Source organism: Talpa occidentalis, unplaced genomic scaffold (assembly GCF_014898055.3).
Source record: "Talpa occidentalis isolate TD23 unplaced genomic scaffold, MPIMG_talOcc4v2.1 talOcc4.7, whole genome shotgun sequence".
Lineage (NCBI taxonomy): Eukaryota > Metazoa > Chordata > Mammalia > Eulipotyphla > Talpidae > Talpa > Talpa occidentalis.
The window spans coordinates 93,988,887-94,015,272 of NW_023605083.1; the positions used below are offsets into that span (position 1 = coordinate 93,988,887).

Sequence of the window (26,386 nt, forward strand, 5' to 3'; positions counted from 1 at the left end):
GTCCTGTTGCAGAACTGGGTAGTTCACTCTTCACTCTCATGGACCACCATCTGGAGAGAGAGTAGGCATTTTTAGTTATGTCAGGTGCCAGAGACTCGTTTATTCTGGCTCCCTCTCCCTGCAGGCACCAAGGGGTTGTTTGCATGTGTATTTCAATAGAACCTGGGATATTTTTGGACCTCAGGAGAACACATGACTGCATACATGGAAGAAATCACCTGATAGCCTGTGAAACTGGCTCTCAAAGAGACCCCAAAGGCTGGAAATTCCTACAGGTATTCTACCTACTGTACAGTGACTGAAGACTAGTGCCAGCAGAGGGCGCCAGAAGATCTCACTGGAAAAATACTCATTCCTTTTCAGGAAGGTGTTTGAGACTTACAGACCTGGGCTCCAGCAAAGCTCTTTTCAGCTAAGTGACTTGAGCAAATCCCTTCCTTCCTGCGCCAGAGACTGTCAGTTATAAAACTGAGGATTCTCAGGCCTCCCTGGTGGCGCAGGTGGTTGAGCGCCGCACTGTGAAGCTGTCCGCAGCCTCTGCAGCGCAGGTTCGATCCCCATCGGTCGGCCGGCGAGAATCCCCCATGGAGCAGCAGATCTCTCCTGTCTTGCCTGCTGCTCCCCTCAGCAGTGTATTTCGTCAGTCTGCCTGGTTCTGTTCCCTGCTTTGTCTCCAGTGAATCCTCTCACCCTCCCCCGCATCTGGCCTTTACCCCGTTCTTGTATAAAAATAAATAAATCTTTAAAAAATAAAATAAAACTGAGGATTCTCTAAGGTTCTCTCCAGCCCAAAAATATCTACATCATTGTGTGTTTTTCCCAGGTCTTCCTGGGGGTGCAGCTCTAAGCCACACCTGCTGCTCCCCCTCTAACCAGTGGGGTCACTTACCCTGCTGGAGGTGAAGTCTCGGGTCTTTGCCCGGAGCTTATTGACTTGAGATTCAGCAATATCAGCACGTTCTTCAGCCTCCTCGAGCTCATGCTGAGCTTTTCGGAATTTGGTGAGATGAGCGTTGGCTTGTTCATCCTAAAACCAAAGAGCCCAGGCAGATAGACCAACATGCACCTCTCTTAGAGCTCACAGGGAGAAAAGATCAGGCTGCTTCTGTAAAATCTCAAACGTGTCTGACTTACTGCCTCCTCAGCCTGCCTCTTGTAAGACTTGACTTTCACTTGAAGTTTATCCACTAGATCTTGTAATCTCAGCACATTCTTCCTGTCCTCTTCACTCTAAAAATGAGAACATGAGAATGGAACTAGAGATGGGGGCACAAGGTCTGACCAGTTTTCTGGGGCTAAAGTGTAGCTCCCTGATTTCTGGAGAGGAAATCCAGAGTGGTGTTTGCACTTGACAGAGAAAATGCCTATAAGGTTTTCTTAACATGCACCTGGTAAGTTAACTCCTTGACCCGCCGTTCATACTTCCTCAGGCCCTTAACAGACTCAGTATTCTTCTTCTGCTCCCCTTCAAGTTCAAACTCCAGCTCTCGGATCTGGGAAACAATTGGGAAATTAGTCTGGGGGTGTAGAGACCAGAAAGCTGTGCTGAGGCTGGAGTGCTTTTTCCGAGTACCCGCGTCTCCAGTTTCTGGATCTGCTTCTTCCCGCCCTTCAGGGCCAGCTGCTCAGCCTCATCCAGACGGAGCTGCAGGTCCTTCACCGTCTGCTCCAGGTTCTTCTTCATGCGCTCCAGGTGGGCGCTGGTGTCCTGCTCCTTCTTCAGCTCCTCGGCCATTATGGCTGCCTGAAATGCAAATCACACCCTCTAGATGCAGAAGCAGCTCAAGTACCTTGAAGCCATCACATCCTGGGCCCCAAGAGGACCAGAGCTATGCTAAAGTAAAAATGGCCGGTGTGTAAGATCACCTAAGAAATGAAACCTTCAAGGACTGCATGGGAAATGGTTTCTTTCCTTTCTTAAACTGGCCTCCTGGGAGCCTTCCCCTATCCTAAGGATATTTTTTTTTCCATTATCACCAATGTATGTTTTCAAGGAACCTGGGATTTAGAGAAATTGAGTTGAAACTAGCATCACAGGTTTGGGGATAGTGAGATTAAAGGAAGACCTGTAGAGAACTGGGGTGTGTGACGGTTCCGGGGAGCGAAATAGTCACAATGTAATGTTCTCCGTCGAGCAGCAGAGGGCGCCGTGGGCCTGAGCCGGCAGGGCGGGCGGGGCCTCCGGCATAACAACTCTCCGTAGACGTAAGAAACAGCATATAATCTCTCCCTGCCTTTTTTTTTTTTTTTGTGGGACCCTCGCTGGCGGCCGGGGAACGAACCGGCGCTGCAGAGGCCGCGGGCAGCCTCGCAGCCCAGCGCTCAACCGCTGCGCCACCGGGGGAGGCCCTCTCCCGGTCTGTTTAACTGTACACTCCATTATTTCTCATGCCCACCTCTTAAATAAGCAAGAGGGCGCACTCTGAGTTCCTGGGGCGATGGGGAGCAGTTTGGAGCAGAATGCACACCAAGTGTGCCCCAGGGGAGGCCCTAACCTGCCTAAGTTGGGGAAGGCCAGGGACTTCCATGAAAGTGGCACCCCTTGGGAGCAGAAAGGAAAAGGCTTACATCCGTGATGGCCTTCTTTGCCTTCTCTTCTGCGTTCCTGGCGTCCCTGCTGGCATCCTCAACCTCGCTCTGCAGCTGCGTGAGGTCTGTCTCCAGCTTCTTCTTGGTGTGGATGAGGCTGGTGTTCTAGGGTGGGAGGGGCAGGTGTTAACCCAAGTGTGGCGGCGGCCGGACGCCAGGATCTGTCCCCTCGCCCTCCTGCCCTCACCTGCGTGTGCAGCAGCTGCACCCTCTCATTGGAGTCCAGGAGCTCCTGTTCTGCCAGTTTCCGGGCCCGCTCTGTCTGCTCCAGCGAGGCCCGCAGCTCCTCCACCTCGGCCTGCAGCAGGTTGGCTCTGCGCTCCACGATGGCCAGCTGCTCCTTCAGGTCTTCCTGGCCCCGGAGAGCGTCGTCCAGGTGCAGCTGGGTGTCCTAGCCGGACGATGGAGAAAAGGACTAGCTGAAGTGGAGGTGCCTCACCATGGACCTAGTCTTTGGGTGTTGAAGGACAGGACGGGGGTTTCCCACCAGGGGAGCGCTCTCACCTTCAGCTGTCCCTGGACACTCCTGAGGTGCTTGAGGGTCTCTGCAGCCTGGCGGTTGGCGTGGCTCAGTTGGATCTCAATTTCGTTCAGATCCCCCTCCATCTTCTTCTTGATCCTGATGGCTTCGTTTCTGCTCCGCACCTCCGCGTCCAGGGCGCTCTGCATCGTCTCCACAGTTCTCTGGTAGTTCCTCTTCAGCTGCTCTATCTCTTCGTCTTTCTCGGCAATCTTTCTGTCGATTTCTGATTTCACTTGTGTCAGTTCGAGCTGGATTCGGAGGATCTTGGCTTCTTCATGCTCAAGGGCAGCCTTTAAAGAACAAAACCAAGCAGAAGTCATTCCAGGCACTATTCCTGGAGAGTAATAAGCTTCAGTGGAATATCTGTATAACTCTTACTCTACTATATTCAAAGCTATCTTAAAAAAAAAAAATAACTTGGCCTTTTGCTTTGTTTCTTTATAGTCCACATATAAGTGACACCATCCAGTATTTGTCTTTCTCCTTCTGGCTTATTTCACTAAGCATCATCCCCTCCAGTTCCGTGTACATTGCTGCAAATGGCAAGAGTTCATCTTTTCTTATAGCGGAGTACTATTCCATTCTGTATATCTACCACATCTTCCGAATCCAAACCAATAACAAACTCTAGAAATCTGGCTGTAGAACTGAGGATACCAGAGAAGGAGGGCAGGAGGGGAGAGCAAAGTGGGAGGAGACACACTGGATTATGGTGGAGGACCTTTGGTGCCTGCATGGTGGGCATGGTGTGGTAACAGACACCTGAAGGCAGGTGCCCATATGTTCAGATCATCGTTGTAAAGCAATGTTACTGCAATAAAAAATAAATCCCTAATTTATGGTCAGTGGAGAAGTATGTTTCATTGCCATTCTTTTATATGATCAAACAATAGTAGCACTTAAATCATCATATTTCTTAAGGGCATAAAGTGTCTTAGAGATATTTTAAACTCATCTAAGAGTTTGTGGAATCTCATTTTTGGACCTATTTTAATATAACGATTTCTCAAAAAAAATTCAAATTAATTCACAGGTCTTACTTTGTGCTATTTGACAGCAAAGGGGTAGACGTTAGACCACAGAATTTCCTGAGGTAACAATGAAGGGTGAGGTCAGCTAGCTCCTGGACCATATTGCCACCGTTACTGCACCTCCTCCCTCCACTGTGTCCCTGCTTCCGACTCACCTCTGCTTCCTCCAGAGCCAGCTGGACATCTGCCTTTTCCAGCTCCATCTGCTTCCTTGATTTCTCCAGTTCATGGATGGTTTTACCATTTTCAGCAATTTGCTCTGTAAGATCTGCTATCTCCTCTGCAAAGAAATAATTTTGATTGCATCTGAACAGCCCTGTGCAGGTTTCCAGGCCTGGTAAGAACCAGTGGAATACTCTATCATAATTCTGAGGATGGTGTTTTCTAGAGATAAGATATTGTCTATGGCCATGCCATCTTGAACATACTGGAGTTTGTCTAGAGATAAGATATTATCTAGAGAGAGACTCAAAAATCACCAAAGTCATGCCCATCCCAGTGTACACTCTGGCAAGCACATGAAGGGAGAGCACAGCCTGTTTCAAACTGCTTACGTTCTAAGTTCTTATTTTCTCGTTTCACTGTTTCAAGTTGATCCAAAGCTTCTTCATAGGCGTTTTTCAGTTTGAAGAGCTCAGTGCTCAAGGAGCGGGACTCCTTCAGAGATGCCTCCAACTCCGCCTGGCTCTCCTCACACTTGGTTTTCCATTCGGCCAGCACCTGGGGCAGGATGGAGGAATCTGTTGGCTAGCTCTTCTCCTCCAAACATCTAAATACTTAAACCATCCAGGAAAGTCCTCTATAGCTGGGGCTGCAGTTGGCAGTATCTCTTGCCCAGCTCTGTGTTCCTGATTATTTGTCTTTCCAAATATTTACTCAAGACCAATCGTTGACTAGAAACAACTGCCATCTCCAAAAAGCACATGGATCCTTTGAGAAGGAATTAACTGGACACAATTGCACTTCTACATATTTCATTAGAACTTTGGCGCAAGTCGACCTTATCTGCCATCTGGAAAGGGGACTTCCAGAAGGCCTCTCAATGAGAACAGACAGCCTCCCAGACAGACCAGTGATGGAGGGGAAGGAAAATGTTTAGGGCTGAACATTATAGAAATGGGTTTGTCCCCACTGACACTGTTTGAAAGGGACCTCCACCCCCATCCCACCCCCATTTCATTTTACAGAAGGGGAAGCTGCGGCCTGATGATGTCCAGGGACTTCCCAAGGTCACACTGCCAGTGGGAACAAAGGTGGGGCTGGGTCCCATGCTTCCCCTTCCATGACTGTTACATATCCCCTACATGGTGGCTTCTGCCTGCATGGAGCTGACCCCACACCTTGTCAAAGTTCCTCTGCTTCTTGTCCAGAGCAGCGGCCAGGGAGTTGGCTCTTTCAACATCAACCATCAGATCCTCGACCTCTCCTTGCAGCCTCTGCTTGGTCTTCTCCAAGGAAGCACACTTAGCATTCACTGCCTCAACCTGTTCCTCTGAATCTTGAAGGCGCTGAGCAAGTTTTTTCCTTCAAGAACATGAAAGAGAAGCAAATGCTATTTAAATTTCAGTCTTCTTAAACATCACTATTCATCAAGTTAGAATCACTAATCTGTGTGATTCAAGCACCCACTTGCTTTCATGGGCCCAAGAGAATTTCCTGTCTGCTAAACATCAGTGATCAATAATCTGCCTTATCTCTCACTGATCAAAGTTGCTTGTCTTAATGAAATGTGCTAACTCAGGTCCCCCTAACGACACAGCACTGTCTTAAAAGATGAAGGAGATGAGAAGACATCTAGTAACAAAACAAAGTAATCCCCAAGTAGTTCTAAAGTGAGTGACTTTAAAGAGTTCTAGTTCTAAAGGCAGATCGAGTTGCATACTTGGCCTCCTCCAGCTCCTCGGTGCGCTGGATGGCATCCGTCTCATACTTGGTCCTCCACTGGGCGACCTCGCTGTTGGCCTTGGACAGTGCCCTCTGCAGCTCAGCTTTGCCTTCCTGCTCCTCCTCATACTGTTCCCTGAGCAGGTCACAGTCGTGGCGCGAGGACTGCAGGGCGTGGGCCAGGGCGTTCTTGGCCTGAGGAAGTCAAGAAAGAGAAGAGTTCCCAGTGACTTAACAATTTTGTGTCACATGCATGACAACCAAGTATGTCGCTGCTGTCATCACTGTCACCTAGTGCATAAAGTTCCCTTTGTCCCCTGCAGGTGGTGTTTGAAAAACCAGATGACGTACCTTGCTCTCTTCCTCTAACTGCCTCTTCAGCTCTTCTATCTGTTGGGTGAATGCTTGCTTGCTCCTGGAGAGTTGGGATACTATGCTTTCCTTTTCTTCCACTTGGCGGTTCAGTTCCCCTGTGTCCGAAAGGAAATATTTTCACTTTAGCCATTCATTCGCCAAGTTCCTACTGTGTGTTTCTCTGGGGAGACAGTAGACAATAAGTTCTGGTCCTTTCTTAGGGACAAAGAGATGTGACCGTGAAAGGGAAACTGAGAATACAACCTGATAAGATACTATTGTAAACCCCTAAAACTCTACAGTCACTTTTGCAATAAAACCTGCTGAAAACAATTACAAATCTAAACATTATCAAAAGTACCTAAAGACTTCCATTGAAGCTTCCAGTGGCTGGTGTTTGCAACTGTTAATTTGTAATTAATACAACTTTCCTTAGGCCTTCCTATCTCCAATAATTTGCAATTAAACTCTTGGGTGACTATCCTATGCTCAGGTTTATATGTTTACATGGATGTAAAAGAAAAAAGAAGTCAGGTGGAAAAACTTGTGACTCCAGAGGTAAGTTTCTTAAGTTGAAGGGCAACTAAAGTTCTTTTCATCATTGTCTTGCAAAGGATTCACTTATGAGAATAGACTGGGAGACCAGTGGTACATGGAGCCATATATTCCAGACAGAAGACCCAAGTATGGTTCCCCTGTGTTTTTATTATACAAATTGGCCATGCTGCTTTACTCACTGTCTAAAACACTCGATTGCTGATAATCTGCATTTGTGTGAAGCAAGAAGTAGAAAGGCCCTGGAACTTGGTTTCTAGACTGATTTCTGCTTTTTTTACATGCATTTTGTTGCAAGTCCATATTCATTTTGAAAGAGTTTGAACCTGGTGATATTTGGGGTCACTCTCCTTCTGGCCTGCTCTCTCCCTTGCTTTTCCTCCCTTCAGGACACACTGAATAGACCTTTCTGTGGGGTATGCCTACTGCTCTCCAGAAAATAGGTTTTCCTGGAATGAGTTTCCCCAAACGAGCACTACCCCTTAGCTTTGTCCAGTTGCCCCCTTTTAGGGTGTGTGAGGCGTGTCCCCTCCAGGCCCCTCGCTCACCAGCCTCACTCTGCAGCCGGGACTTCTGCGCCGCCAGCTCGCTCATGCTCCTCTGAATCTCCTCGTTCCTCCCCCTGGCCTCACTTAACTGATCCTCCAGCGTTCGGCATATTTTCTCCAGATTTGCCTAAAGCATTGAAAAGGGGGCGAGAATGAGGTCAGTCTTCAGACTTGACCGACCACACGCATCCCTCGTGTGGAAAGCGCGCGCCCACCCCGCTGAGCACCTTGGATTTCGACACACTCTCCACGTTGCTGGCGAGGTCGTCGATCTCCAGCTTGAACTCGCTCTTCTCCTTCTCCAGCTTCTGCTTGACCCTCTGCAGGTTGTCGATCTGCTCCCCGAGCTCGGCCGCGCTGTCCGCGTGCTTCTTGCGCAGCGCCGCCACCGTGGCCTCGTGCTGCAGCGTGGCCTCCTCCAGGTCCCTGCGCAGCTTCAGGAACTCGGCCTCGCGCTTCTTGTTCAGCTCTATCTGGGTGGAGGTGACGCCGCCCGCCTCCTCCAGCCGCTCGCTCAGCTCCTCCAGTTCGCGGGCATAGTCGCTGCGCTGCTTCTCGGTCTTGGCGCGGGTGGCGCGCTCCGCCTCTATCTCCTCCTCCAATTCCTCAATTCGAGCCTGCAGAGGGCAGCGACCACCCGGCAGTCAGCCCCGGGGCGACTCGGTGCCCACAGGCTGCGCCCCACCCCATCGGACAAGCCAGTTCCTGGGCTTCTCTGGGGGCAGTGAGAAGGCTGCTGATTTTTTTTCTTTTATATATTTTATATATTTTTTATATTTTATATAAAAATTATTTTATATATTTTATATATTTTTACATCATTGTTCATTTTTAAACAATGTTTGCTTGCCTCCACCCCCTCGGGTGTAGTCCCCATAGTTTCCTCCACCAGTGCACCCGTGCACCATCACCTCAGTCCCCTGTGCTCCTCCCTCCCTCCCCCTCACCCCTCTCCCGCCTCCTCCCCTGCAGGATGTCTCTGGTTTCTAGTTGTCTGTTTTGGTTTTGTTGTGTTGTGTTTTGTAACAGACTACCTGGTTCAATTGGTTTCAGATCCTAAAGGACAAGAGAGAGAAATAAATCTTTTCTGACTTCTCTTTGAGGCTTGTGTGTACAGATGCAGTCTATCTGACATAAACCTGAGCAAGCAGGTCAAACCACCTTGAACTGAACTCCAGGGCAGGCTGGAGACTGAGAATTCCGAGGAGGTGGGTGAGGCTGGGGCTACCCAGAGGCGGAGACTGCTAGCAGAAATTCAGAGCTCCAGTGTCTGAAGTTTCTTCATACTTCATGTATGAAGTGCCCTGTGACTAGTCAATGACCTTGAGCCAAGTTCACATTTCTTTGCTCTTAACCTACTTCTCAGGCAATATAATATAACTCCTCGGCTCTCAACCCCAGTCCCTAAAACCTATATCATGTCACTTCCCTTTTAATTGGGAGGGTAGATTTGAATTTCTCTCCTACCTCCTTGCCAATCAATTCACAATAAAGCTGACTTCCCTTAGAAACCTGATGGCCTAATCTGATCTATGCATTTCAGGTAGAGACTCCATTTCTCAGTAACAATTATGATTGTCCCCTGAAAATATTGCCCAGTTAACTAAATGTTGACCCAGAATACTTCAATCATGTATTTATTTTAAATTATGGATAAATTATTCATCTCTGCTGTATCAACCTAACAGAAAGGAAACCAATGGTCTTGCCCACTTGGCTCCAAATGACAACGGATAGCACTGTGAGTGATTCCCAGGGCAGAGAAAAATCCCAAACATCTCCTACCTGGAGTTCTTTGATCTTCTTCTGAAACTGGAGGCCCAAAGTCTGCTCATCTTCCACTTTGCTTTGCAGTTGACTATATTCAAAGTCCTTCCTGTAAAGGGAATGCAGACTGTGTGAAGACCCAGTAACTTATAAAATTGAACTCAGAGGTTTTAGGGCTTACTTCTTGAGCCTTTCATCCAGCTGCTGTTTGTCATTCTCCAGGTCTAATATGGACTCTTGGGCTAGTTTCAAGTCTCCCTCAAGCTTCCTTTTGTTCCTTTCCAGGTCTACACGGAGTTTCTTTTCTTGCTCTAGGGAGCTTTCCAGCTAAAAAAGTGACCATTTGGTTTTGAGAACAAATTCTTTGCTCCAGAGGAATCTTGGGGTGCTCTTCCAACCCTGAAGTCTGAGACTCCTAGTTAGCGTTATTTACTTACATCATCAACTTGCTGTTCCAGCTTGCTCTTGATTTTGCTCAAAGAATTGACTTTGTCCTCTTCAGCTTGGAGATCATCCAAGGTCTGCTGGTGGGCCTCCTGGAGGGCCTTCTTCTCCCGGGTTAACTTTGCAATGGTTTCATCTAACCCAGCAAGTTCTTCAGTAAGGTTTTTAACCTAAGAAAACACCACAAATGATTATAAGAAGAAATAAAGTTTGATTTACAAGAACTACATCACACTGGAAAGGCCTACAAAGAGGATACCTTGTTCTCAGTGGCATGCTTCTCCTTTTCCACCTTGGCCAGTGTCAGCTCAAGGTCATCAATGTCTTTCTTCAGTTCTGAACATTCATCCTCCAGTTTCCTCTTCTTGGCGGTCAGCTCAGCATTGATCTCTTCCTCATCCTCAGCTCTCTCTGTCACCTCTTTGATTTTGGCTTCCAGCTGGAATTTGGCTTTAATCAGTTGATCACACCTTTCCTCAGCATCCAACAAGTTTTCACTTTCCTTTAAAAAAAGAATGATAATTTCTTTTAATAAGGCAAGGTTTGTGGCATGCCAGTATTTTATTATATATGAAGTCCCTTATGAAGCATCCAACCAAAAAGTAGAAATTCCACCCAAATCCAGTTTTCCTAAGTCATCAAATATAAAAGGAAATTTAAAAAATAAATAATTCCTAATACATACAGCTTGTACTTGGAGCTGTAGGTCATTCTTCTCTTGTACAAGAGTCACCAATTTTTCCTCTAGCTCCTTCCTTTTTGCCTCTGACTTGGCGAGTTCATCTTTGGTTTTCTGAAACTCTTCCTTCATGGTGGCCATCTCCTTCTCAGTCTCTGCACTCTTGAGGAGGGGCTTGATCTTGAAATACAGCTTCATCCAGGGCCAGTGCTTCACGTTCATGAATGAGCGTATGTTGTACTGAATGCAGAAGATGGATTCCCTGTAAATGAAATACTGGTTATTTCTAAGACAGACTCCCCACTTCCCCCAAAGAGCTCGTATTTGAACAAAGACCCTGCCAGACCTTCGCTGCACCATCTTCTGGAACTCCACACGCATGAGAAACCCTCTGCATACAGCTTGTGTCCGGGTGATCAGTTTGGCCAGGCGGTCATCCCGCATCTCTTCCAGAGTTCCCAGCAAGCCAGCTTTGAAGAACACCTTAGAGGGGAGAAGGATAAGATGAGTTGGTTTTCTGGAGAAGCCTGAAAGGGTGAACAGCCAGCATCTGTCGGAATTAATGCATTACCTTGGTGTGTCCAAATTTGTACTGAGTGTGGTCAATATCGATGGATGCCAACAGCTTTTCACAGGCTTTCTTGCTGTCGATGAACTGTCCCTCAGGGATGGCACTGGCATTCAGCACTCGGTATCTGCCATTGTAAACACAGAAGGGACTTAGCAAAGCATAAACCCTGGAGACCATCTAGTTCATGCCTTTCTTCCTATAGGCAAGAAGGTCAAAGTCTAGAGAAGGACATAAACTTGCCCAAGGTCACACTGCTAGTTTCCTATCTAGGCCTTTAGCTCTTTTTCTGCCATTGCATATCAAATAAGCTACTAAGAAAATGTGGAAGAAATATATATATATCTTGGGAAAGTGGTATGTTATTCATTTTACATGGAAGTCTATAACTGCACTGTTGAAATGGGTCCTTTCATATCAGTACCTGTCCCTCTCAAATTCCAGCATGTATCCATCTCATCAAGAAGCACATCCAGTTGACCCTTGCACAAGATGGGTTTGAACTGCTTGGGCCCACTTATACATGAATTTTCTTGTAAACATGTGATAAAACTTATGGTGTCCATTAGCACAGTACATTACTACAAATGTGTTTTTTCATCCTTATCATTTTCTTAACAGCATTTTCTTTTCTCTAGTTTACTTTATTGTAAGAATATAGTATATAATACACATAACATACAAAATATGCATTAATCAATTCCATAGGTTATCAGTAAGCCTTCCGGTAAACAACAGGTTGTTTTTTTTAATTAATTAATTTTTTAAATTTTTTACATCATTGTTCATTTTTAAACAATATTTGCTTCCCCCCATCCCCTCAGGTGTAGTCCCCATAGAGTTTCCTTCACCAAGGCACCCGTGCACCATCACCTCGGTCCCCTGTGCTCCTCCCTCCCTCCCTCTGATCCCTCTCCCTCCTCCTCCCCTGCAGGATGTCTCTGGTTTATAATTGTCTGGTTTTGCTTTGAACAACAGGCTATTTGTGAAGTTTTTAGGGAGTCAAAATTTTTCTGTGGATTTTTGACTATGGGGGCAGGGGATTGACACCCCTAACCCTCATGTTGTTAAAGGGTAAGCTGGTAGAACATTTTTGGTACACACCTTTGTTTAAAGTCCCCATAAAGAATCCGATTGGGGAAGCCCTTCCTGCAGATACGGATGCCCTCCAGCACACCATTGCACCGCAGCTGGTGGAGGACGAGGCTGTGTTCCATGGCCCCTGAGAACACAAACAAGAAATATCAGCTTCACATAGAATTTCTTGAAAACAGAGCACCACCTAGAGAGCCTGCAGGTGTCTTACCTGGCGTTTTGGTCTCGTTGGGAATTATACAGCGCACAAAGTGAGGGTGGGTAGTTCTTAAATTTGACATCAGCTTGTTCAGGTTTTCCTAAGGAAAAAGATAAGGGATGCACTGTCATGGAAACTAAGACATATCTTAAATTTATCATGAATTATAAAGAATAATGAAAAGATTTAACTTTCTTTTAATAATCCTGTGGTTTGAGGTATAAGCAAATAACTGACTTAATCAGTTATTTTGCTTCACAGTAAGGCACAGACTAAACAAGTACAAAATACCCTCTGAAATCAACTCAGGAAATGTATCCAACTCCACTGAGAACATTAGGTGCTATTTCCTTTGTCCAGTCAGGTGGGGAAATTTGCACGTAGAACTCACCTTCCAAGTCAACCAATCCAGACAGTTTTATTCCAAAATGATAAGTAAATTCACATCCCATATTTGTTAGACTTCATTTATATATTATCATACTGCTACTCAACCTCACTAAGTGAAATAACCAGATAAAGATCACTTTACTCTTCTTTTTTAAAAAAGATTTATTTTTTTTTTATTTATGCATATAAGAACCGGGGTGTAAGCCAGAGGTGTGGCAGGTGAGAGGATTCACCAGAGACAGAGTGGGGAGCAGAACAGGCAGATCTACTGAAATACACTGCTGAGGGGAGCAGCGGATGAGACAGGAGAGGTCTCCTGCGCCATGAAGGTTAGCTCCCTGGCTGGGGATCAAACTCATGCCACAGTGGCTGGCGATAGCTTAATAAATAGCCTGATAACTTTGTGACTTTAACCCCTACGCCAGCAGGGAAGACCCACTTTACTCTTCTTGAATAAACCAAGTTTAGAATTTTTACATGGCTCCTTTTGCAATAACTTAAACCAACTCGGGCAAATACACTTGTGTTTTTCTTACCCTGAAAAGGGCAGAGACAGTTTGGAAGGAAGAACCCTTCTTCTTAGCAACTTTCTTCTTTCCACTGTCAGCTGAAAGAAATAAAAGGTGGCATGTGTGGTTCTATCAAGAATTTTTTTCAGGCCTGTGAATTAAAAGGGTGAGGGGAAAGCTTAAATTCAGGGCACTCTGTAGAGTCTGTTACCATCCGTCGTAGCAAAGGTGGCATAGAGGTGTGCCAGGAGCCTGTTGGAAGACTTCTGGTACAGCCCCACCACGGTCTCATTCAGGGGGTCCTTGTTCTTGTCAAGCCAGCCTGCAATGTTGTAGTCCACGGTGCCGGCGTAGTGCACCAGCGAGAAGTGGGCCTCGGCCTTGCCTTTGGCAGGCTTGGGCTTCTGGAAATTGTTGGACTTGCCCAGGTGCTGGTCATACAGCTTGTTCTTGAAGGAGGTGTCTGAGGCCTTGGGGAACATGCACTCCTCTTCCAGGATGGAGAAGATGCCCATAGGCTAGAGAGGGAAAGCAACATGCATATGGGGAAAATATGAGCTGCAGAGATGAGCATGGAGTATGTGAGAACTTACAGATGGATGGTATAGGATACCTTCTCAATGAGCTCAATGCAGGCAGCCAGGTCCATCCCGAAGTCAATGAACGTCCACTCAATGCCTTCCTTTTTGTACTCCTCCTGCTCCAGCACGAACATGTGGTGGTTGAAAAACTGTTGCAGTTTCTCGTTGGTGAAGTTGATGCACAGCTGCTCCAGGCTGTTATACTAGCACCAAGATAAAATGGTCATGTAGATTATTAGGCTTCCTTCAAAAACCAAAGCACCCCCACTCCCCGACCCCACCCCACCCCATCCTTCTTCCTCATTGCCTCAGGCCCTCGTCAACACATTTGTGCTTTGAGATGTGGCCTTGCTCAAATCACACCTCCTCCTTGGAGTCTTCTCCAAACTCCCATCTAGAAGGTGTTTCTCCCTCTGCTGTGTTCTCATGGTCTGGGGCTCTTCTGCAAACCAACCACAGTAGCCCCTTATTTTGTAGTCATTCTTTGGGGTGTTTTATGTGCGTCTCGCTTTCCTCTCTAGACTATACGCTCATGTTTTATTCACCCTTGTATGTAGTGGATAATAAATTATTTCATAAATGGCTATTTGTTTCTAACCCAGAACCAGTAAGATATTTATGTATATGTGGCATAACTGGTTTAGTATCAGTAAGTCTCAACATGTGGGGTGCTCCCCTGCTTTTTTTCCTTTTCACTCATGTAATTCCACTTGACACACATCTTCCCTCCTCCTGAAATAATAGAAACCCTCTCAATATGGTATTTCTCTTCTACCTGGTCCATCCTGGTTTTCCTAGAAGATCCGATAGTGTGATATGTTGACCACCTTGACAGATACTCTACAGGATTGTGAAAACATACAAAGCCATATGACAACATGAATATAAGTAATGCAAACCTCAAAGATCTCAAAGCCCGCAATGTCCAAAACACCAATGAAATGTTGTCTTGGTAGCTTCGTATCCAGTTGCTGGTTGATGCGAGTGACCATCCACAGGAACAATTTTTCATACACTGATTTTGAAAGGGCATTGACAGCATGGTGAACCTGTTAGGAGAACGATCAGTGAGTGGGTATGAAGGCAATGGCAGTGGAGTACCTGTGCCCCTTCCCAGCTGCTTACCTGATCCACCGTTTGACCTTTGGTGACATACTCATTCCCAACTTTCACTCTGGGGAAGCACAAAGCTTTCAGGAGGTCTGAATTGTTCAGGCCCATCAGATAAGCTGTCTTGTCAGCCACTGGCAAGAAAAGAAAGGCAGTGACAAGGGTGACCCCTGATGCTTGGCAGAGTAGAAGGATGCTTTGAAAGTCATGCAGATTTTTCAAGGCCTGGCTAAATTCACCCTGGTGTGTTTTCTATTCCATGTCTCCAAACGGGTCATAGGTAGCCTATGGAAGCTAAGTCACTCAGGGCATATGACAGATTTTATGAAAAAGCCTGGCTGGGTTCCAGAAAACTGGATCATTCTCATTGTAGCTGAAATGGATTGTTCTAGCATTTCAGCAAAAAGGTCATCACTGCCTATAGGTTCACCCCTCCAGTTGGGAGGATTAATCACTTTAAAGGAGGCAGCAAGTAGTTTCAGTTGAATAGCCAATCACCCAGCTCTGGCTTCTGGTCTGTTGCAGGGATTTTGTACCTTCAGTGCCATCTGGCTCTGCCTGCTCTTCCCTCTGCTTCTGCTTGAACTTCATGTTCCCATAGTGCATCACGGCCCCTGTCAGTTTATAGAGTCCGGATTTCTCCTCTGGAGTGAAGCCCAGGATGTCAATGGCACTCTACATCGAAAGACAGCTCATCAGCCAGAGGACCCCAGGGATGGAAGAGAACCACCTTACCTCTTTCTCTCGGTTTTACTTACATCTGTAGCCAACAGCTCCTCAGCATCATCAATGCTGGCCACCAGGATTTCACCCTGGCTGATGAATGGGTAGTCGTAAGGGTTGGTTGTGATAAGCAGCAGCTCTGAAAGCACCAATAGTTATAGGAGATTGCATGGATTCAAAGAAGGCATCCCCAAGTGACCTGAGCCCCCTGTATTCTGGGTTTACTTTCCAAATTGAATTTAGAATTACAAATCTTTTTTACACAGTCTGGCCACACTCAGGCTGTGACTGAATATGAAGTTGAGGGGAGACTGCAGCTTGCATTGCCACGTAGATTAAGAGCCCCAGAGAGAATATTTAAATTCTCTTGCTTTGCATGTAAATGGTGCATCTCAATGTAGCTTGACAAAAGTTAATAGGAAGACTGGCTGAGAGTGGGTCAGGACGGGAGCCCACTCTGCAGGAAGCACAATTTCGGTTTGTATAACCATTGTCGTTTCCAAAGCCTGTTGAAAAGTTGCAGCCTATTTCCAGGCCTGAGGCCAGAAGGCTGAGCAAACACAAGAGAGGAAAGAAGACCACGGCGTGCAGGGAGGTCTCTGTTGGATGCAGAACAAAGGGCAGGGAAAATACCCACAGGCCTTTCCTGTGGTTTTGCACCTGCCTAGCAAGGTTTGGTCAGAGGCTGGTTGCGGTGTTGGAACACAAGGGGGCGCGAAAGGACAGTTGAATGCTGCTTGTCGGGAAGGGTGTTATAAACCCGCACTGAATTCAGCAGTACTTCACTCTTGCGCTCCTTTGGATTTGGTTCCTTCAAACTGGCACATCACTGTCAAAATAGTCACTCCCATTTTTAAAAGAAAATGCCTTCGGTGGCAGTCTAGCCATCTATGTAAAAGCACAGATCTGTTTGATCCAGTCATCTAAGAACCCCAATACCTTTAAGACCAACCCCTCCGGCTACTTCCTCACCTATGAGCTCTGGCTTCTTGTTGGAAAGGATCTGGTAGAAAATGTGGTAACTTCTCTCAGCCTTCAGCTGGAAAGTCACTCTTGATTTCTCCAGCAGATCTATGAACACAAACACAGGACTGACTGTTTTCCAAACCGCTCCCTGTCACCTGGAGACATCAAGTGACCCTGGTCATTTACTTACAAGTTTCAATATCTGCAGAGGCCAGCTTCCCCGTGGTACCAAAATGGATTCGGATAAACTTGCCCTGTGTGGGGGGAGGAGGGGACAAGGCTAGTGTCTTCGTGTCACTGTGCACCCACTAGTCTCCTGCACAAAGGGACTGGGAGCTTCATCCCCTTGTGGCTTGAAATTAAATATGCCCTCCTCCCGTCTCTTTCCAGTTTGATGTGCCTCTTTTTACTCTACCACTTTGTTCCACACTGCCTCCTAATGGCCCCACTCCCAGTTGACAAAGTAATAGAGTGATTTTTTCCAAGCTAGAAATCAAACCACATCACTTCCCCACTTCTAGAATCCATCAGTGGCTTCCTGACCCAATCTACACGCCCTCGCATTTCCTCCAGGCTCCTCCAAGACCAGGCCTCTCTGCCTTGTCTCAAGGACTCACCTCCTTACCCACCTCACTGGGGTCACTCAGATCCTCTTCAGGTTCCTTGCCCACACTAGGCCCCTCCCTGCCTCAGGGAGAGTGCATTTGCTTTTTTCTTTTGTTTCTGCTCCTCCTGCAGGTGTCAGGGCCACAGGCCCACCCCTGCACCAGGCTTCCCCTGGCAGCCCCACCTAAAGGACACCATGTCCCCAGTTGCTCTGTCAAAGTCCCTGCTTACTGACCCTCACATGTCATTAACCAACTCATCTCTGTGATGTGTTCTGGTCATTCACTGTCTAGCCCCGCTGGTCTGTAACCTCCGTGAGGACAGAAACGTGTCTGTCCTGTAGGCCTTGGAGAAAGTCCCCTTAATTAAACTCAGACTCACAAAGCGGGAGGAGTTGTCGTTCCTCACGGTCTTGGCATTGCCGAAGGCCTCGAGTAGGGGGTTGGCACTGATGATTTGATCTTCCAGGGTCCCCTAGTGTAAGGGATCAAGGTGGGCACAGTGAGAAAAGCTGTCCAGCACTGTCACTCAGCTACCTAGACGCACTGGAAGTCTCTGGGGTGGTCCATCCATCCCACCCCAACTTTCCAACGTGAGAATCGGCCAAGTATCACTCAAAAAATGTTTGCCATTTTGTTACACTTTGGCTATGGTTGGGTCTCTTGCCTTAAAATTCCTTTAATGTTCAATTCCTTGATTCTCCAGTTAGTTAAGGTGTCTGCATTCATTTCACACTGCTGTGATGTTGTCATTTCAAAGTAGACACTACAGTTCCCTCAGGCGGCTTTATATAATTCTGCCATAAGAGAACAAGCTCTCTGAACTGCTCCCAAACTGACCTTAGTTAAGATTTAGAACCTTCTGTTCTAGGAAATCACAGGATCTGGTCCTGTAAGATCAAGCACACACTGGTGTCTGAGATGACTGGCTGCCCTTCAGCATTTAGATTCTTGGCCTGCTCCCCTTTGTGTCAATGGTGAAGAGGGGGGAGTTGTCACCAATCATTGCCCCCTCGTTAAGACAAAGGTTAGGAATGGAAGAAAACCAAGACTTTCTCTCCAAAAAATACCTTCATTTTGGAGTCCTTCTTCTTGGCGAGGTCTCCAGTAGCTGCAATTGTTGCAAAGTACTGGATGACACGCTTGGTGTTCACAGTCTTCCCTGCCCCAGATTCTCCACTGTTTGGAGTGATCAAAAGAGAGAGAAATGAGTCCTGTTAAAATAAGCAGTCTCCCCGAGATTCACAAGAAGCTTGAACTTACTCTAAGTTCCATCAGACACACACCGACCAAATCAGCATGAGAGACCAATGGTGAGGCCCGCGACTGAGTTGGCTCAAGTGAGGGGAATGCAGTTTCTACGGCCTTACTCATACCTCCTCCCATGCCCAATTTATCTTTTCATCATACACTGTGCTCTAAACACTTTCTAATGGACAGAATAGAGCAAGCGGCCCCTTACCTTCTGCAGGGAGAACATAGAACCACGGCTACAAAACTATCCTATACCTCGGATACTTACGTGATCAGGATGGACTGGTTTTCACGATCTGCCAAAGGAAAAAATAATGTGGAGTCAGTGGCAACGCAAACAGAGCTTCCCACTTCCCCATGCTCATGCAGTCAGTGTTCACTTGCACTTCCTCCTCTTTTATTAGTCCTCGATGGGAGTGAGAAGAGCCTCTTTCTTGAGAACGAGTCTCACAAAGGCAAAGGCCCTGCTTACAGCCAGCCTGTGGCTTGTATATGAGGTTAAACTATATGAAATTGTCAATCTTTCTTTTAAGTTCACAGAAATGTCAGTTTCATATGGTTTAATCAATACTCTATGAAATCCAAACTCCTCACCACGGCCTACAAGGCACAGCTCTTGTCACACCCCCTCTGCTGGATGGGGCAGACCTGGGCCACTGGGCCTGCAAAGCCCTGTTGCGTGCCCACTCCCCAGCTCCAGGCTTCGTTTTTGGAAACCTACCAGTCAGCATGAACTGATAGGCGTTGTCGGAGATGGAGAAGATGTGGGGCGGGGCCTCCTGGCGTTTCTTGCCTCTGTAGGCGGCCACCACCTCGGGGTTGTACACCGGCAGCCACTTGTAGGGGTTGACGGTGACACAGAAGAGGCCCGAGTAGGTCTGTGGGAGAGTAAAACACAATGTATGTGTGTGTGTGTGTGTGTGTGTGTGTCTGTAAAATCTTTACCTTTATCATTATTTCACTTCACAATAATCTTGTAAAGGAGGGGAAATATGATTTCCCTTTATAGATGAGGCAGCTGAGACTCAGAGAGGGCAGCAGTTAGACCCCCCACAGCTAGAGGGGTTGATGATACACCCCAACCCCTTCACCCCATCTTTACTGCTATCCCGCTCAGTCTCCCTTCTGCCCCCTTCCTCCTGCCCCTATTCATCACACAGTTTTTCCTCATCTGCCTTTTCTCTTCTCCTTTTCTTGTTTTTTTTTCCCCCTCTCTTTTGTTCAACAACTTCATGAACACTAATCTTTCAAAATCCCGTCATCCACAGGAGCCTCTCCACCTCCAACCTCGCCCCTCCCCCCTCCCCACAATGTCCCGGGAAACCCCTCAGAGATGCACTCACGTAGATCATCCATGAGGTGTAGCGGTCCTTGAGGTTGTACAGCACGGCCGGCTCATTCAGGTGCGTCAGCATGGCCATGTCCTCTATCCGGTCGAACTTGGGGGGGTTCATCGCATACACATCCTCTGGCTTGACCACGAGAGTCTGGAAGGGGAGAGGTGCAAGGCTCACCTCAAGTCTGCACTTTGCTCGCTGCAGAGACATCTCATCCTGAAGAGACCTCTGAGCTAAATGGCAGCACTAGAGATAAGGCCACATGACAGGGAGGGAAGACAAAGGCTGTGGGGGTGATGCGAGGTGATTATTCAGGGCTTTTGCTTTATCCCTCTCCATGGCCTGAGGTGAGGGAAGGAGGATAGAAATGAGAGGATCTCTGTGGATGGACCTGGGGATGCACAGAGGGGAGCCAGCAGGGGCTCTTTGGCTCAGGTACGCGAGCTGGACCCAGCAGCCGAAGGGCCTTCCTCTCTATGACGGGACACAAGGGCCACAGAGGCAGAGACAGATTCACTTAAGCTGCCCGCATGTAACCTGCCCTTCTTGTGAAGGATCTTGGCCTCTCTACATCATTCATTATGTCCAGCCTCCCTTTCGCCACCCCCGCTTCTTTGTAAGCTCATTTTTTACCTCCTTTGTCTGAAATATACAAAGAGCCACCCTTGGGGAGTTTCAACACTTGGTAGCCCTGAGGAGTGTTTCAGTGCCTTTCTCCTTCACCACCACCCCCACCACCCCCACCCTCCAACCCAATCACATCATTTCCTTTACTCTTCTCCCTGGAGTTTTCTTTTCCAGCCCTTGTTCGTACACTCCCTCAGTGACCTGGCCCAAGTGCAGTGGGCTGCAGGGCTCATGGCCTTCACACCGGGCAAGCTGCCACTTTGCCTGGAGGTGGTGGGCCCTTACAAGCCTTCCTCCCTGCCTCAGTTAAATGGCAATTACTAGGAGAATCAGGGAGAGAGCTAGGTGCCCAGAGGAGCGCATACTAAGCAGTCATTTCACTATCAGTTGCCAACTCCACATCCTGGGGGTGCACAGAGCAGTTCCCCTCTGACCTCAAGCTCATGAACATTCATCAAAACACCTCAATGACAATTGCATTGATCAGTCTCAGTAAGATTCTTCTCCCACCTCTCAGCCCAAGGTAACGGTTTGCTCTGCTTTCTCTGAGAACACCTGGGAAGGATAACAGTGGTGCTGTGTGAGTCGGTCTGGGACCAGGGCCCATGGGGAAATGTCAGGGGTGAGGGGATGCTTAGTCGCAGCAACCAGGAGGAGCAGACTAAAGCCAGCCACCTGCAGCGGGGGGGGGGGGGGGGGGGAGGCTTACCCTGTTGTCCTCGGTTTCCACCGTGACCTTCCCATCCTGGGAACTTTTAATTTTCCCCTTGACATATTCTTCCTTTGAGTCAACCACGAAGCAGTAGGTTTTGGCATCAAAGGGCTGATTCTGAGCCTCGATCCTCTCTTTTTCTGATTTCCGGAGGAAGGGAGCGGCTATGCCAAACACTTCCATTTCACCGTCGCTACTCATGGTGTCCACTGCAAGGCAAACGCCCAGGTGAGCCCAGCTGCCGCCTGGGCCAGGCTCCAGACCTTCTTGTGCTGCCAGCTGAGGTGGACTCCCAGAGCCAGCCTCCAGGGGGTGCTCCACCCAAGGCCCCAAATGCCGGGAAAATCTACTGGGCTCATATTTATTGAGTATGGTCTGAGTGGAGGGCACAGAACCTCCCATTATCCAAGCCTCAGGTTGGTGAAGGGGCCACAGAGGTGAGTGCAGCTCCAGGGACCTCACTTTCCTCTTTCATAAAACCTAGACATTGTCCAGGGAGTATTTAAAAATAAATTCCATAAAAAAACAAATGTCACTCTTCAAAGAGAGTGCTAACTGGCAAGTAACTAAGGAATTTGTGAAGCGTTTTGATTCAAGGTGGCTCCCTCCTCACACAAGGAAACGAGCTTTTTGCTGCCTATGAATAGAAGCAGCATTTGACATCAGCATCCATTTGTTAAGTTTCCCCAAATCGCAGTCACCTCCCAGGCCTCTCCAGGCCCATCTCGGCCTATCTGAGCGCTCTACCCTCTCAGCGCCCTGGGGCTACTTCAAGGTGGGGAGGGCCAATAACTGGAGCACAGGGGGACTTCCAGCAGCCCAGAATGTGGCTGGACTCCTCACCTGAGAATCACACCACAGAGGGACAGCAGGAGACAGAGCAACCCTAGAAAATCAGACCTGCAATAAGAACACATGAAGAAAACTCAGGATGCCTGGCAGAGCCTGGCTCAGTTTTCAATCAGTTTGATGAATTAATGAAATAAAATAAAAGACCAATAAGTTAAAAAAAAAAATAAAGAGCCTTGTTCCAGAGCAAGCAGGGGGAGCAGTGGGATGTGACCCTCAAGTGAACCATCAGGGTGGGAAAAGCCCCCATCTGCCTAAACCTGGCCCCTCCAGCCTGCTGTGCTCCTTTTGTCTGCAATGCTTCCAATTTAGAATAGAGGATATACATAGGACTCTACTTAAAAAGCTTGTGATTCTAGAGCCTGGTCTCCTTGTCTGCTGGGATCAGGAAAATCTCAGAGACTGGCTAGTTGATACTCTCCAGCCACTGCCATGGCGGTTCTGAGAGGAGAGAACACCAAACAGGCACCCAGCCAAGTGGGGAAATTGAGGGCAAGGAGAGGCCCTGAGTCCTAACTGCTGCTCTGCATGGCTCAGAAAGGTACATGGAGAGCATCGGACATGGTGGACATCTGAGGCTCATGGCGCGTCCAGAGGGATTCTGCCTGAGAGGACACTCGAAGATGATGTCAAGGGGAGAATGGGGAGAGGGCCAGAAGGACCCCTGCTTCTGTGGGTGTGGGAGGCAGAGGGTGGATGGGCATTTGGGCTTAGGGAGATGGAGCTCAGTATCTAAGGAATTCTTACCAAAGCTAGGTAGGGCCCCAGCCCATCACACGGGCCACCCCGAGTTAGTGTCCTCCCAGCAGAGAGCCCTGCAGGAGGGGACTGTGACTTACCTCGGCCCACGAGAGAACGCCACATGGGGCCGTTGCCGCCTGTGCTTTTATAGTCCCAGGCTAACCCCCTGGCTCATTCCTCCTCTATATTTGGAAAGTGAGTGACGGACACCACAAGCTGAGGACCAGCTCCTTCCTCACGTTTTTTTTGTCATTGCCAAGGGAAAGGTATATATAGAAATGAGCAGGATCCATAACCATTTTTCCAACTGTAGAAAGTTGAGAGTTTGAGATGCCTTTCTCTGGACGTGGGGCTGCTGCTCCCCAGGCCGCCACCCCTCAGGGACACCAGCATGAGTCCTTCAACAAGGCCCCAACACAATCAATCAGCAATTAGCTTAGAGAGCTCATCACGTGGGAAAATGAACGAAACCCAGGAAGAAAATGTTAACATCCTCTTGGAGTTTTGAACAAGACTTTCCTCACAACACAGGGTTAAGGCAGGGCTGTGTGATTGTGAAAGATGCCAGGAACAATAGGGCTTGGATTTCTCCTCCTCTTCTCCGTTTACTGTGTAACTTTCTGTCTCATTAGTATTTTTATTAACTTAATCCGTTCTTAAGCACCAGTAGGACCAACAAGTAAATTAATGACAGGGAGCTATTCGCCAGCCAGTATTCACAGCAACAGCTGCTTAAGGGCCTGTTGTTATTAAGATACATTACCAACTAGGAAGGACCAGCTGCTGGCTTTGGTGGGGGGCCTGGGGAGCAGTGGTGGGCTGCAGAGAAAGGGAGGGCCACCAAATGTGCTGGTTTCTAAATCAAGATCGGAAAAATAAAGCCTCAGGGGAGGGCGAGGGTATATTTGAAGCTGTTGTCCACACCAGTCCTACTTTTTTTTGTTCACTTGTCCCCCTTCGTTCTCGGGGAGGCTGTCTGGGTAGGCTACCTGCGGTTGTTAATTCTGAACAGAACAGTGGGGCAATATTCTCCCCCTTGAGAATTAGAACTGTTCCCACCCAGCCTGTCCCTACCAAGTCCTGCTATGGAGGCTGCTTAAGAGGTGTGATGGGGAAGGGGAAGCCGGGCTGCAGCTCCGCTCTGGAGGAGCCCGCGTGACAGACCACCGAGCTGGCCTCTATACAGAATCACTCACTGCCTTTACCCTGGAGAGTTGATCCAAAAATCATGAGCAGATCGTTTTTGAGATTTAGGTAATTCTGTCAAAGTAATACATTTATGAAGCTCCTGTTCTGGGAAAGCCCAGCAAGGTCAGTGACCACCAAGGGAAAACGTAGGGAAGGGCTACCCACCCATGGGCCCACCCTCACGCCAGTGTGCTGTGGGCCTGGGCACAGCCCATCCTATTCATTGGAACCAAATGCCTCACCCTAGAGCCCCCTCCTCACACCAGCACCAGCACCATTAAAGTGCCACCCATGTCATAAAAGAGAGGGGTCTCTTCGGGGCTCTGTCCTGTCTGGCAGTGATACATCCATCCAAGTCTTTGTGCCACTGGCTGGTCACCTCCTTGAGAGGCCTGGTCAGGACAGTCAAGGGACAGGTGAATGTCACCTGTTCAAGCCCTTATGAGGCCAAGGCGGGTACTTCAGCCCCATCTCTGGCAGTTTGCGGCTTGCTGGTGGGGGTGGGTACTTGCAGCTGCTTCTCAAACACCGCGAGGGTTTGAGACTTTGTGGGGAACATCACATGGGTGAGGAAGGATGTTTCCAGTTGACCCTCTTTCTGTAGGAGCATGTCTACACCCACCTTCCCGGAAACCGAAAGGCCATATTCCACACTGGCTTTCTCTGAGTTTCTTCTGAAATTGCATCCCCATTACATTAAGGAGCCCAAAACAAGCTCTGGAATGGCTGCTGCACCTCCCCCTGCACGCGGCAAATGGCGATGGCCCGCCCACCCCAGTTTTTCCCAAATTACCCATCCTCCCTTCCTTCTCACTACCAAACTCCTCCTCATGGAATCATAGTGTTTAACTGAAAGATCTTAGAGATCATTTGCCAAAAGGCCTCCTTTTGCTTATGAGAATATGGAAGGCAAGAGAGGTGGGAAGTTTGCCCAAAGCAATTCCAAAAAAGAACCTGAGAGCTAGGGGCTAGAGCCCAGCTCTCCAGAAGAAATCTTAAGTGAGATAACAACTGCCACAGAGAACACAATTGAAAAACTAGACATCAGGCATCAGAAGTTACCACCGTTTAGAACATTCACATTAGGAGAAGGAAGAACTGCATGGAACAGTAGCAGCAGCAGGTTGTAGGACAAAGAGCTAGTGTGGAGTCAGACAGGATGATGGGAAACCCAAACGCCCCTCTTGAGGCTTCTGTGGTGGCAGGCTTTGTGCCTAACTGCTCTGAGCATCTGTCTTCTCATCTGTGAAATGGGGATGATAGTGCTGCCTCCCAGACTGCTTATGTGCTCTCAATAGGACATTCCCACAGCAGATGTGTCAGCCATGCTGGCTCTGTGGCACCATGTGGATCTTTAAGTTTCTTTTCCTCTCTAGTTCCCAGGTGACAGCACAGTACAACTGGCCTTCTTGATGACCCTGGGTGGATCATACTGAATATTTGTTTTATCGAGGTGAGGAGGGAGAAGTGACATATACTTTTAAAAAAAGATTCCCCTTCAAAGAGAGAATTTCATAGATGGGACAGCTTTCGAGAGGCTTCAAGAGGAATTCAGGATTTGACTAGGTACCCCTCGTCTGGAATTCCTGCCCTGATCAGCAGCGACAGGTGACTTAGTATATTATTAGTTATTTGGGGCGGGGGGTGGGGGGAGACAGGAGAAGTCCTTGTTCCTTCAGCCATCACCCAGCTAGAGCTAATCCCATAGCCAGGGCTGAGAGCTACATTTATTTCTGCATGAGCCGGAAAAAATGTATTGTGTCTCAGGAATGCTTGCTAGCTTAGGACGCAGTACATGGAGCAAGGCTGTGGCTCCTGCCAGCCGGCTGCTCCCTCCCTCCCAGAGCTGTGACCTCTGCTGCTCTTTGATGTCCACCCTGGTGGACACGGGGCCCTGGGAGGAGCAGTGTCCTCACGCTCGACGAGTCCAGCACCTGAAGTCAGCCTCCTGAGTACATGCCGCCTGGATCAAGTGCCTTCTTTACGTCCTGCTGTGAGGAGGATTAGGTGTCTCTGGAAGTTGGTTATTCTGAGCCAAGACCTTAATGGGACTGGGGCAAAGGATGGGGTCCTGAGCCAAAGCCCACTGCTGACATTTAAGCAGAGAGAGGCCGTGATTCTCTTTTAATTCAACTTGACAAAACCCACTGTCCTGACTTTGCATTATGAACAATTTAAAATTTATAAAGCACAGTTAATAAGCACCCAAGATTGTGATGCAGTTGGGTTTGATGTCAAAACGGTGCTATGAACCCCCTCTCTCGCAGTGGAAGAGGAATTCGGGAATAGAGGGTTGGGGAATGACCATGTTGGGCCAGGGACCTTAATAGAGCAATTTCTAGAAAGCATCAAACCTCATTTTCTAAGTGCAAGGGAGAGCATGTACTAAAGGTGAGCGGGTGGGTGAACAGAGATGATTCCACACACTGAAAACATAAGGAGAGGACAAAAAAGGAGCGTGAGCAAAGGTTTGAGGGACACTTACTGCTTGGAGATGAATTTCATACCTAGGGAGGGCCTGTGGTGGCCACTCTCAGCAGTACTTTTACTCGGATGAT

General features: G+C 48.0%; 1 protein-coding gene and 1 long non-coding RNA gene across 2 annotated transcripts in view; one reads left to right on the forward strand and one right to left on the reverse strand.

Annotated features, from left to right (window-relative positions):
• Positions 1-16,190, forward strand: part of LOC129144902 (uncharacterized) — a 216,036-nt gene extending 199,846 nt beyond the window's left edge. Inside the window, exon 4 of the long non-coding RNA XR_008549707.1 lies at positions 15,352-16,190. This is a non-coding gene — a long non-coding RNA (uncharacterized LOC129144902). The remainder of the gene's footprint in view (positions 1-15,351) is intronic.
• LOC119232160 (myosin-3) lies at positions 7-21,251 on the reverse strand. Its single transcript, XM_037494080.1, has 39 exons — positions 21,048-21,251; positions 19,718-19,861; positions 19,096-19,252; positions 18,643-18,670; positions 18,191-18,299; positions 17,503-17,595; positions 16,706-16,769; positions 16,522-16,620; positions 15,585-15,688; positions 15,363-15,501; positions 14,842-14,960; positions 14,616-14,765; positions 13,749-13,919; positions 13,347-13,653; positions 13,163-13,233; positions 12,249-12,336; positions 12,047-12,164; positions 10,946-11,069; positions 10,721-10,857; positions 10,381-10,636; positions 9,955-10,197; positions 9,689-9,865; positions 9,433-9,578; positions 9,270-9,360; positions 7,712-8,101; positions 7,485-7,611; positions 6,379-6,497; positions 6,026-6,222; positions 5,484-5,667; positions 4,698-4,863; positions 4,299-4,423; positions 3,094-3,402; positions 2,777-2,980; positions 2,569-2,694; positions 1,574-1,744; positions 1,389-1,493; positions 1,135-1,230; positions 890-1,027; positions 7-50 (listed from the first exon to the last, which is right to left on the reverse strand). The coding sequence occupies exons 1-39, from the start codon at positions 21,249-21,251 to the stop codon at positions 24-26; spliced, it is 5,823 nt and encodes a 1,940-aa protein (XP_037349977.1). The 3' UTR covers positions 7-23.
• Between the last annotated feature and the right edge of the window lie 5,135 nt (positions 21,252-26,386).

What these genes read in the sequence shown, in the direction of transcription:
- LOC119232160 (XM_037494080.1), bottom strand. Translation starts at nt 21,251, where the DNA reads ATGAGTAGCGACGGTGAAATGGAAGTGTTTGGCATAGCCGCTCCCTTC. An exon ending in CTATCAGTTCATGCTGACTG is followed by an intron (nt 18,671 to 19,095) that starts GTAGGTTTCCAA and finishes TTCCTTTGGCAG; the next exon opens with ATCGTGAAAACCAGTCCATC. An exon ending in GAGACTTCACCTCCAGCAGG is followed by an intron (nt 51 to 889) that starts GTAAGTGACCCC and finishes CTCTCTCTCCAG; the next exon opens with ATGGTGGTCCATGAGAGTGA.